The sequence below is a fragment of the Zonotrichia leucophrys genome, chromosome 7 (assembly GCF_028769735.1).
Source record: "Zonotrichia leucophrys gambelii isolate GWCS_2022_RI chromosome 7, RI_Zleu_2.0, whole genome shotgun sequence".
NCBI lineage: Eukaryota > Metazoa > Chordata > Aves > Passeriformes > Passerellidae > Zonotrichia > Zonotrichia leucophrys.
Genome location: NC_088177.1, coordinates 22,750,073 through 22,762,594, shown reverse-complemented (window position 1 = coordinate 22,762,594; position 12,522 = coordinate 22,750,073). Strand labels below are relative to the sequence as shown.

Here is a 12,522-nt window from a genome sequence, read left to right as displayed (position 1 = left end):
TGAACAAAAATTAGTATCCCAGGTGAGCGATGGGATAGTCTTAGAAGATCACAGATTTTTTGAGACATGGTGGTCTCACTGTGAGGACACATCAAATTCAGAAACAAGAAATGGTATGAACATTACTGAACATACTATAGGAGTAGTTTTAATGCTTAAAGTCACCTTGCTTAAAGCAGTTTGCAAGGGAACTGACAGCAATTTGTAAATAACTGGAAGAATCTCATTAACAGGTAAACAAAGTAAAACCAATTTTTGCTTAAGGATCTTGAACTCAAGATCTCATCTTGACATATAGGTGACTGGAAAGCTGGTATGTGCATTAGAAAGTAATTTAGTTTCTGAGGAATGTTAATTAATAACTTTCCTCCATTTAATGGATTTTCTTAATCAATTTATCATTGTTTATGTAAGATAGATTTAATTCTGATTCAATTATGTCAGCTACTCCTGCTTCCTCCTAAATATTAGCATTACTTTAAATATAAAAATATACATTCACATTGAGAACATTAATGCAAAAATCTCCCGTGCTGAGAAAATGCCACACATAACAACTGAATATATTCCCCTTATTTCTGGTCATCTCGTTACAGAACACACTTAACTGTTCTTAATAATAAAAAAAAGGAGAGAAAGAAAAACGGAATATGTAGAGATCCAGTTCTAATGTGAGAAGAATATTGCATAAAAATATCTTACTTTTTTACTACTATGCATTTTTTTATGAATGACACTGGAATACAGGGAAAATCAAAATTATTTTAATGAATTTACAGTAACATAATTGATTTGTTATTATTACGCTCCCTTTGTCCTTTCCCTTTAACTTCTAAAAATACAGTACAAAATATGCTTTCATGTTTATTACTTGGTAATAGAGAAGAAAATCCTGTTCAGTTTCTACAAGTGCAAAATTTTCATTTTCCTTCCCATTTCTCTGCTTTTCTTTGCAACAGCATAATTTCATTGACTTTAAAAAGGCATTTAATTCCATGAAAGAGGCCCATAGATGTAAGAATTTTGCAGTGATAGAAACCATAAACAGGATTTGAATCATGTTCTGACACAACATTGTGAGAAGGGGAAGTAACAATTTTAAGGAGTTCTTTAACAGAACTATACCCAAACTAAACAGCAAACATAAGTTAGTGTTCCATACCTTTAGGTCACAAGAAAAAGGTGGTGTCTACATTTTCAGGTGATTTCTGGCCTACATAAAACAGTAGTGATTGCACTGTTACAGACACATAGGTATATATACATTATACAAAAAAATTAGTCCTACGCAAATGAGTGTCAATTAAAATATCTTTACAAGAATGAGCAAGGAGCATAGAAGGAGTCTGAAATATCCCTCAGTGCAGAAAGTGTGCACAAAAATCTATGCATGGATTAAATCTCACTTAAATTCCCCAAAGAAGGCAAACCTAAGTGAAATACAAATATGCCCACAGAGTGGTTTTCATCCTTAGAGAGATGAAAACAATGCCCCTAAAATGAGTGCTGCATTTTTAGCTGCAGTGAAGAACATCATAAAAACACTTAGTATTTCAAGACAGACTCTGAAATAAATGATGGAAATTTAGTATAATGTTAACACAGCACAAGTCTCAGCAGTTCCTGCCCTGTTAGTAGCTACACATTTGTACTGCCCACTGTCACTTTGCACCAGGTTTTCAATGGTAAGACTGTGCAAGCCGTTCTGCTCTTCCTGTGCACAGTACCTATCCCCTTCCAACAACACCCCATCCTTGTACCAGCGGACACTGGGACAGGGGGAACCAGTCACAAGACACTGGAAGCTCACTGAGGCACCTACAAATGTACTGTAGTCAGAAATAAGCCTCACAAATCTGGGAGGAGCTTCTGTGACCTGGAACTCAAAGCTGCAGCTCTCTGAGTCCTCTGCCCTAAACTCAACCCGTTCCTCTTCAGATGGCTCTGCAAACACATCAAAATTAATGTTGACATGCTTCTCCCCTTCCACTTCCTGCTCTTGCTGAGTCACTGCGAGCAGTTGGATCGCTTTTTCTGAGTCATCTTTATGTGGCTCAAACTCAAATTCCAGCTCTATTTCTGACTGGTCACCTGGGCTCACAGTTGTACTCAAAAGCAAGTCACACTTCTGGGACCTGTGTGGTTCACAGCCTGTGACTGTCTCACTGTTCACTGCATTTGCTTCCTGCTGAGCCATGACCACAAGCGAACCTTTACAAGTCGCTTCTCCCAGCCTATTAGTTGCCTGACAGCGATACAAGCCACTATCAGAAGGTCCTACATTTTTGACCTTCAGACTGTGAAGTCCCTCCTTCTGACTCACAACATACTTCCCTGTGCCAGGTGTCGCACATGCGTCACCTCTGAACCACTGAACTACTGGGACAGGAGTACCTGTTACAACACACTCAAAAACTGCATCCAAGCCTTCTGCCACCTTGATATCTGTAACGGGCACAGCAAAGCGTGGAGGCATTTCAGTTACTTGGAAATCAATTTTTACATCCTCATTCTCCCCTGCTGCCAAGCCTGCAGCTTGTTCTAACAAGGCAAGTGGAAGTACATCTAGGGAAACCACCATGCTCTTCTTGTCTGGGCTAAACTCAGGACTGGTTATGATTTTGACCTGTTTCTCAAACTCTTTCACTTCATTTTCATCCAGCTCCACTTCCAGGAGGATTTCCTGTGGTGAAGGGGACCTTGAAGATGTGCTTTGCTCCATGTCAAAGTGTATAACATGCTGGTGGGTGACAGGGGGTGGCAGTGCCAGTGACCGTCCATCTTCAGGCAAAACCTCCACCTCTGCAATACTTTTAGCTTCCCCGACAATGTTCACTGCATGGCACAGATACTGTCCTTCATCAGCTTTCTGGACATTAGTGATTTCCAGAATATATCTGTCCCCGTCCTTCTCTATTTGCACTCTCTCATCCAGCTCCAGCAGAGACTTATTATGATACCACTTCACTCCTGGCTTGGGCACACCCACCACCTCAGCCACAAACATCAGTGTGCTGCCCTCATACAACCTCCTCCTGCTCAACGCCTTGAGGAATGCTGGTGGCATGTCCCTGCCTGATGGCTCCAGGGCTTCACAGGGGGTCATAAACCCATTTGACTGGGCCTGGTCTGGAGGCTGATGCCTCCTCTCACAGAGGGGGAGCATGGTCAGGGCATCCATATACTCCCCAGTGGGTGTCCGGTAGCGTTCCGGTGGCGTGCTGTCCCCCGATGCAGAGTAGGGTCCCTCAAAGGGTGTGAAATACTGCTCTGAGGGTGTGTTGCAGTTTGAACTCTCGGGAGGCGAGGGGTAGTGCTCAGGGGCCATGCTGTACACCGAGCCCTCGGACGGTGTGGAGTAGCGCTCGGGCGGCGTGCTGTATCCCGAGCCCTCGGACGGTGTGGAGTAGCGCTCGGGTGTGCTGAGCGGCGTGTGGTAGGATGCTGATGAAGCAGTTTCAAAGATTTCCACGGAGGACGGAGGTGTGTAGAAGCGGTCTGAATCAGGTGACTCCTCTCTGCTCCCACTCTCCAGCTCTATAGACATTTCTGACTCAGGAGAGAAGGGCCGGGCAAATTCCTGATGGTTGTTGTAATAATCATAAACCATGCTGAAGGTAACCTCCTCCACTTCCAGTGAAGTTATAGTTTCTTGCTGCTCCTTCTGAACTGTGCCTTTGAGAGTTGGAGTTTCATATATCCCAGTGGATCTTAAATAACTGGCCAGGGACAAATCAGGCTCTAGCTCTGAGATTAGAACAGCACTGGGCTCTGGACCTGCAGAAGTATCCTCCCACATTTCTTCTCCATTATTCTCAGAGGCTTCCTCACTGGCAGTCCTCTTTTTGTCCCAAGACTCCTTCCTTTGCTCCTTCTCTGCCACAGGATCATCCATTACTAACCCAAGGATGAGTTTCCCCAAAGAGAAGCCCTTGGTTGTGTTTGGTTCCTGCTGGATGTCTCTGAGCATCTCCTCAGGGGAATCTGTGCTTTCCATCTCACAGCTGAAGCTGCTCCTTCCTGGCTCAAAGAACTTTTCTGTCTCAGAACCACCATCTTCCTCAGCCTGATGCCCAGCCTGGAGTTTCTTTTCATGTGCAGCTTTTTTCAAGTCCATGATGAAGCTGTCACTCTGGGAGTCTGTGTTCTCCAGTCGTTCCCCACTCTCCCACACATGTGTTTCCTCAACTCCTCTTTGGAAACCTGGTGTGGGCTCCACGAGAAATTCATTAACTTTTTCTTGAAGTGAGTCCTCTCCACAGACACTCATCTTTGAATCCTGAACTTCTTCAGCAGAATATCCCTCTTCAGCAGACATCATGACACTGCCAAGATCCCCATTAGGAGTTTGCAACTCAGCTGTTGTGATTTCTCTTGGCTCTTCTTCCTGGGCATCAACCTCCTCCTGCTGCATCCTGTAGCTCTGACGCAGCTCCTCACTCAGAGACATCCCTCCTTCAAGCACATCACCTTGGTGCACTGGGGAGATCATCCCAGTGATGACCTCCACACTTTCCAGTGCTGGGGGGTTTTGTGCCTGCTCCGTGTGCACAGTCTCTGCAGCTGGGAAAGGCTCTGCAAACTTCTTCAGATCAAATACGATCTCAGTGTCAGGCTCAGAGGGCAGCAGCTGCTCTCTGAAATGCACCTCTTCCACTTCTTCAGCTTTCTCAGTAAAAACCTGACCTGAGTTTTCTATGCCAGGAGGAGTGGGGTTTAGATTCAAAGAAGGGCTGTATGCATCAGACTCAATTTCTTGCAGCATTTGCCTGTCACTTTGTATTTTCCAATGTGTGCCATCACCATCATCAATCACTTCTTCTTTAGAAAGATTATCATCAGCTTTAATGCTCTGTTCAATACCAACTGATCTCTCCTGCTCCTTTTCCTGTTCCTCCTGCTGCTCTCCTGCATAGAATTCATAAAAGCCAAACTCCTCCTTTGTGGGGGTGCTTGCAATGTGGTCCTGCAGGTGGGGCACCCTTGGCTCTTCCACAAGAGGCACATCAGGAGTCACAGCCTCCCTGGCAGGGGCATCACACTCTGTGCAGACACCACTTCTGTCTTGTACCACAGGTGATACAGGAATAAAAAATTGTGAAACCTTACACTCTCTTGCCAAAGGAGACTGCTCAGGGGCATGTGCTTGCCCTGGCACTTCAATAAATGATGAATCCTTGCACTCCCCTGCCAGAGCAGACTGCTCAAAAGCATGTGTTTGTTCTTGCACTTCCATAAATGAGAATTCCTTACCTTCTTTTGCCAGATCAGACTGCTCAAAGGTATGTACTTGTTCTTGCACTTCCATAAATGATAAATCCTTACACTCCCCTGCCAGAGCAGACTGCTCAATAGCATGTATTTGTTCTTGCACTTCCATAAATGATAAATTCTTCCCCTTCCCTGCCAAAGCAGACTGCTCAGAAGCAGGCATTTGTTCTTGCACTTCCATAAATGATAAATCCTTGCACTCCCCTGCCAGAGCAGACTGCTCAGGACCATGTATTTTTTCTTGCACTTCCATAAATGATAAATCCTTGCACTCCCCTGCCAGAGCAGACTGCTCAGGACCATGTATTTTTTCTTGCACTTCCATAAATGATAAATCCTTACACTCCTCTGCCAGAGCAGACTGCTCAGGAGCATGTCTTTTTTCTTGCACTTCCATAAATGGTGAATTCAAGATGTCCCAGGACAGAGTATCTGTATGTGGTAGCACTTTGCCTCCTTCAGGCTCCAGCTCCTCAGAAAAGTGACCTGAGTCCTTGGCCACCAATTCACATCCTTCCCTTGATATAGTAGAGTGCAATTCAGTGGTATCAATTCCAAAGCTGTGTTCCTCAGAGAAAGCTTTTCCTCTGTTCCGTCTCATCTCAGAAATACCATCTGTATAACTCACCCTTTCTTCTCTATTGACCATTTCTTGCCTTGCATAAACTTCTGTGATATCCAGCACCGTTGTTCCCTCCATCTCACTTTCCCTTATGTGAGGTGTTTCCTCACAACCTTCCAACTGGTCACCAGGAGGTGGAGACAACCTCAGGGACCATGGTAGGTGGGCTTCCTCCTCCTTGGGGCATGCAATTTTTTCCTCTTCATCCCTACCAAGTATGCTGAGGTCTTGGAGGTGCAGAACATGGTCCATGGCAGGCAGTTCCTCAGTGCCTTCAGCCCTGCTATACAGCTCGGGTGCCCTGGGCTGCACTGTGAGCTCAGAGGCAGTCTGTGCTGTTCCAGCCACGTTTGTGGCCACACAACAATATCGCCCAGCATCTGTGACAGAGACCTCTTGAAGGTGTAAGCGGGATGTGCCATTCTTGCCCTCTTCAAGCCTCAGTCTCTCACTGACAGAGAGGTTCTGGCCATTCAAGGACCAGCTCACGACTGGTGAGGGCTGCCCAGACACAGCACACTCCAACACCACTTCCTCTCCTTCACAGCAATGAATATGTGCTGGGGCTTCTCTCACAATTTGGGGTGGTTCATTTCCCATATCAAATGAAAATTTAAATTTGTGCTTCATGGTGGAAGCAGCCCGCTCTGGAGAGGATCGTGGGACCTCTCTCATCTCTGTGTCTTGCTCTGGCGTTGGAGTGGGGGCAGTGATTTTGATTTCCACAGGCAACGACAGCAAGTCTGAGTCTGGAACTGCACTTGGCAGTCCCTTCTCTGCTGCAAAGACCACACCAACTTCCTCCTCCTTCATTTTCTCCTCTTCCTTCTTCTCTTTCTCCCTTTTTTCCTCCTTCACCTCTTTCTTCTCCTCCACTTTAATCTCCTCCTTTTCCTTCTTTGCGTACTGATAGGCTGGCATTCGCCGCCTCACACGGAGTCCAGCTGAGGTGCTGACTGTGCCCAGCGGGTTGAAAATCACACAGGTGACAGTGCCACCATGCTGTGGGAGCACAGATGGGAAGGTCAGTGTGGAGCAGCACCCCGTGGTGTGGACAGCAGTGCCCTGGATGCGCCCCACGGGCTTGTCATTGTTGTACCAAGTGACGGTGGGCTGTGGGCGGCCGTGGAAGAGGCAGGAGAAAGCACATCTTTGTCCCTCAACAGCTTCCTGGGGCTTGATCTCCTGTACAAAGAGGGGTGGGCAGGGCTCCAGGAGCCCACCTTGCACCTGCCATCTCTCCGCCAGGTCCTTGGACCTGGAGTATTGCTTCACTACCTGCACTGTGAGGGGCTTTGAGCCAATCATTTTGGCAGCCACCTTACGTGGGCTGGGTTGCTCAGGAGGTGCCTCCTGAGGTGCAGACATGAGGAATTCCTGCTTCTTTTGCAGTGCTGCCCTCTTGGCTTCCCGCAGCCTCTGCAGCTTCCAGCGGGTCTCCTCATCCAGCAGCTCCTCAGCATTAACCACCGTGGCCCTGTGCTCCCTACCGTGCGCCAGCCCTGGGCGGCAAGGCCTCCCGAGCGGCAGGCTCTGGAAACGGATGGTTCGTACCTTGCCCCGGGCTGCTGAGAGGTGCCCGGGCTCAGCCTCCTGCCCCTTGTCGAAGGGGGAGCCGGTGCAGCGCAGCACCACCCGCAGCCGCTCCTCCCGCCGCTGCTGCAGCAGGCAGCCCCAGCTCGGCCGCAGCCACTCCGCGCTCCCGGCTGGGGCCGGGCCCCGCCGCTCCCCACGGCGGGACACCAGCAGGGAGGCGGTGGACTCGGCCGAGCCCTCCGTGTTAATGGCGAATACCCTGTAGCTGCCGGCGTCGTGCTCCCGCACGTCCCGCAGCTCCAGGCTGGCGCAGTGCGTGTGCTCCGTGCTCTCGGTGCGAATCACCTTGCGGCAGTCCTGCAGCACGGGCCGGTTGTTGTGGAACCAGGCCATGTGCGGCGCCGGGCACGCCACCAGCTTGCAGCGGAACAGCGCGGGGTCCCCCTCCAGGACAGACCTACACTTCAGTCCCTGTGTGAAGATGGGTTTACGGTTCTGGGGGCAAGCCAGCACCGCCGCTGTGCCGTGTCCCTCGAAGTCCCCGCTGCGCTGTTCTGCAAGAGAAGGAGACCGGGTTACAGCATGTCACGCTCTGCCTACCACCTGGTTGTAAAAAAGTAGCAATATATTGAAATAAAAAATGGGCATGCAACAGATTTCATCACACACCCAGGAAAAAAAAGTAATTCACTCACCATATTTGTTCGAATAAACGCAACGCCTTGCTCTGTTTTAAAGATTGACACGAAAATCGTTCGTTGTCTGTTCTTTCTTCAGACTGGAAATTTCTTCTTGAACAAGCAAAAAAAGAATTTCAAAATAACATGTTCTTCTGCGTATATGTTTTTGTTGCCTGGAAAAGCTGTGTGTCTTTGGGTGGCAAAGAAGAAAATCTTACCTGACTTGCAGACAGTAGAATAAACGCCCTTTCTGACCCTTCTTTTTGTAGATATGTTCAAACAATTGAAAAAAATAGTTCGAAATATATTTTTTAAAAAGTAAGTAACATGAAATGAGAAGGCGTTTATTCGAACTAATACAGCCACTAACTCCACAGTGTTATGCACGGGGGGAAAAGCAAGCAACATGAACCACGTATGCTATCTGCAAGCCAGGGTAAGAGATGTATAATGATGAATTAATGTATGTAAAAAGAAGTGCGAGGAATCAATGGGAATGTGTAGCTTTCACATAACCTAAACAACAAATGCTCTCTAGTATACTTCATCTATCCATCCAATAGTGTCCATTGAACCTATTAATGTTAGGCTGCTAACTTGTTTAAAAGTAATACAATTAAGATTTGTATAACTTCCTTCTGAAGTAAACTATTCCATGCATTCAAAAGGAAATTGAACATAATGAGCTCTGTGAACAGCTGCAAAGCATGAAGTAAAAGTTAAAAATATGGCTGCACAATTATAGATTTGAAGTTTTAAATATATTTTAAAACTTAAATAACCTTATAATGCAGGTAACCTTTTGCATATCAAAACAAACATGCAACATGTTCCAATATGCTTTAAAGTGTGTCCTTCCCCATCAGACACTTCATGGAAGCTGATAAAACATTTCCACAACATTACTAATTACTGGTAATAATTATTCTCGTTGGTTATTGTACCTTTCACTTCCATTTCAACCTCTTCCTCTAGCTTCTCATGAACAATTTTTTCAGGAGCTAGAATAAAAAAGACAAATATTTTTGAGATATAATTGTTAAATGTGCCAATCAACACTTTATATAGTAAAAATGTCCAATCTGTTTTGCAAGTAGACATAAATCCACATGAACACACAGACATAAATGCATGCCAGACAATTCAATCACTTGATAAATTTTGAGAATAAAGTAATCAGATATTTTCAAACTTGTTTGCAATGTACATTTTTCTGTAAGATTTGCTTTCTTTTTGCAGGGTGGGGGAGAGTTTCTAAAACAACATGCCTTCATCATGCTGTAAATCCCTGAAGAAAACATTCAACAATCCACAGACTAATGAGATACTTCTCGTTCCTTATAATTTCCTAGGGAATGAATGTAGTGGAATGCAGTTATGATGCAATGCATGAGGAATTGATACTTAGAAGGAACATGCAGTTGCCAACCTGTCACTTTCAGATGGGTGCTGCACTCGGCTTGTCCTGCAGGGTTAACTATTCTGCACTTGTATATACCCTCGTGGTCCTGACCAACTTTCAACAATCTTAAACTGCACAGTGGCCCATCGTGTTTTAGGGAACACAGCGCAGACTCCTCAACTATTAGCTGATTGCACAGCCAGACTACACAAGGTGTAGGCACACCTTTCATTATGCAAAAGAGAAACACATCATCTCCTTCTTTTACAGTGGTTTCTGAAGGCAGAGTTTCAAGAAACTCTGGTGCTTTGGCATCAGTTTCTGTGATGTCTTCACATGGCACGACATCAGGATAGTATACTCTGTTTCTTTGCTTCTCAGCTTCATGTGGTCTTTGGGATGTAGATATAAACAAGCTTGAGGCTTTCTTTGAAGGTTCTTGCTTAACTTCAGATGCTTTAAACTGACAATCTTTGGCTGCTTTAAAGCTTTTAGAATCTGATTCAAGAGTAATTTTTGTTACTGCTTTGGCTTGTGCTTCTTTTGCTAGGTAAGAATAAAGTTAGGAAAAGTATTAGGTCAGATGTTTTGCAGGAATAAAAAACATCCTTATACTTATGGGGAGAAAACCCAGTAGTTAGTATTGATAGAATATGCTGTATATTAGTGCTAAAACAGTGCTATTAAACATGAGTGATGGCACATTTAAGAGCTCTATTCCTGTTAGGCTAGTTCTAGCTACTAATTAAGCCTGTGGGTCTTTCCCACAGTGACTAAAAAAAAGCACATTTTTGCTTCTAATCTAGAGCCTTAATCTGGAAAGTAGCAGCAGAAGATTATGTAAAGTGCTTTTGGCAGCTCTATAGTGAAGAAAGAAGTTTCAGTAATTAAGAGCCAGATCAACAGGGTCAATGCCCTTTTCATTATTCATCTTAGTTTTCTGGTCTTGATTCCTTTGAACTCCTCAGAAATACTATCATCTGTGGTAACAATACATTTTTGGGTCTTTGCTAGTGGTAACACTACCAACATTTTAATACATAGATGTCAGAAAGAGGTAGAAGGAGTTTAAGCAAAAAGTAAACACAATATATTAGGAAGAGTGAAAGGTAAAAGACAGTTCAGTATTGCAGTAATACAATACTTGCACCCATTAATCCTTTCAAGTACATTAACTTATATTGCAAACTTTGGAATTGGAATCTTGGATTTGTTGGAAACGTGCTGGGGTTAGAAATGACCTGGTATCTAATTCAAAATTGCCTCTGGCATTCTTTTCTTCCTTAAACTCCTGCTTCAGGAATTAACAAAATATAAAAATTCCTACAAGCTTGTTTTCTTTACATCTCGCTGCATATCATGAAGGCAATGAGGAATAAAAAGCCTGAGACATCTGTGACTTTCTGGGAAGAGGCACAAAGTTACAGTGCCAACTTCCCAGTACTGCACATGCTACTTATGGATAGAGCTGTAAATGTGCAGGAAAAATCCCAGAGCATTATTACTAGAGCTTTCTCAATTAAATACTGATAAGAAAGGTAATAGGAGTGGGCTGTAGGCAGTTATAATGAAGCTGCAAAAAGTAAGTAAAAATGTTAAAAGTCAGATAACCACCTTTGACTGTTAGTATTGCTGATGTTGTTGTCCCTCCATAGTCATTATACACAGTACAACTGTACAGTCCTTGATCTGACAGCTGGGCATTTAGGATTGTGAGCAGAAGAACATTTCCGTTTTGTGATATCTTCAATTTTTCAGACAATTCTATCTTTTTACCTTCATGGGCCCATAGAAACTCATAGAATTCATTTTCTAGGGCACATATGAACTGAGCAGTATCACCACATTTCACAGTTAGGTCTCTGAGTTGCAAGAGAATCTTTGGAGGGACTTCTTTCTTTTCTTGAGAGGTCATCATAGAGATTTTGGTGCTCTGAGATGTTTGAGAAAGGACTGAGGTGTGCACAGCTTTAATTTCTTCAACTGATGTAGCCTTCATGGTCAAACTTTCTGATACACTTTCAAAAACCTGTACACGCAATTCCTGTGATGGTTGTTGCACTGATTTAAATTCTTTTTGATAAGTTTCAATGTTCTTCTTTGTGAGAGGAGAAACATGAAGTTCTGATACAGACTGTGACCGGATAGACTCTTTTACATCTTTCCCAGAACTTTGCCTATCTAGGGCTTGCACTGTGTAATCAAGTAACAAAAACAAGAACATTAGTATCTAAAGAACTTTACTGGCCATGCTCTGAACAAAATCAAACAGCATGGAGGATGAAAATGAATGATCTTCATTTGAAAACACAGCATGCCAGACGTACTACTCTGTTGACACAGAAGTTATCCATTCACATGTATGAATAACAAGTGATGCCTGAACTAGTCATGCAGTTGATACTCAGTTGGTGCTTGTTCTCTTCTTTCACCAAAGGGGTCCATTTTAGTATTGGAAACTTAATGGCACTTTTAAAGGAGGTATTTTCTTTTTTATCTTTTTTTTTTCCCTACATAGTAGTGCAAAATACCTCAGTTACTGCTATAAAGATCATTAAACCACTTGTTTTAAAATCCTGAATGTCTTCATAAAAGCATTTCTATTCTTTGACTTATATTGAGATACAAACTTGAAAATTTCCAAATGTTACAGCTCAAAGACAAGAAATGAGAGTGGCTGGGTTACTGAGGGTTCTATTAAAGTTAGGTGGGAAAGAAAAGGTGTGAAACAAGGAAAAAATTAGTAACAGCATAAAAGTGTGGTATGCAACAAACTGAATCCCTTTGAAGTAAAAATGGGGCTTTACCTTCTGCAGTCACTGTAAGTGTAGCTGTACAAGTTGTTTCTCCAGCACTATTTCTTGCCTTGCAAGAGTATTGGCCAGCATGCTCTAAGAAAGCATCTACTATTATCAGTATAGCTGTGCCTGTAGACTCATCAAAGTGGAAAACTAAGTCTTTTTTTGGCAACATGAGTTGTTGATTATGAAACCACTGGATTTCTGGTTTGG

At 44.0% G+C, this 12,522-nt stretch overlaps 1 protein-coding gene across 1 annotated transcript in view; it reads right to left on the bottom strand.

The window, feature by feature from the left end:
• Positions 1–12,522, bottom strand: part of TTN (titin) — a 235,050-nt gene that overhangs the window by 189,250 nt on the left and 33,278 nt on the right. Inside the window, 1 exon segment of the mRNA XM_064718447.1 lies at positions 9,054–9,110. Coding sequence (XP_064574517.1) covers positions 9,054–9,110 — 57 coding nt within the window.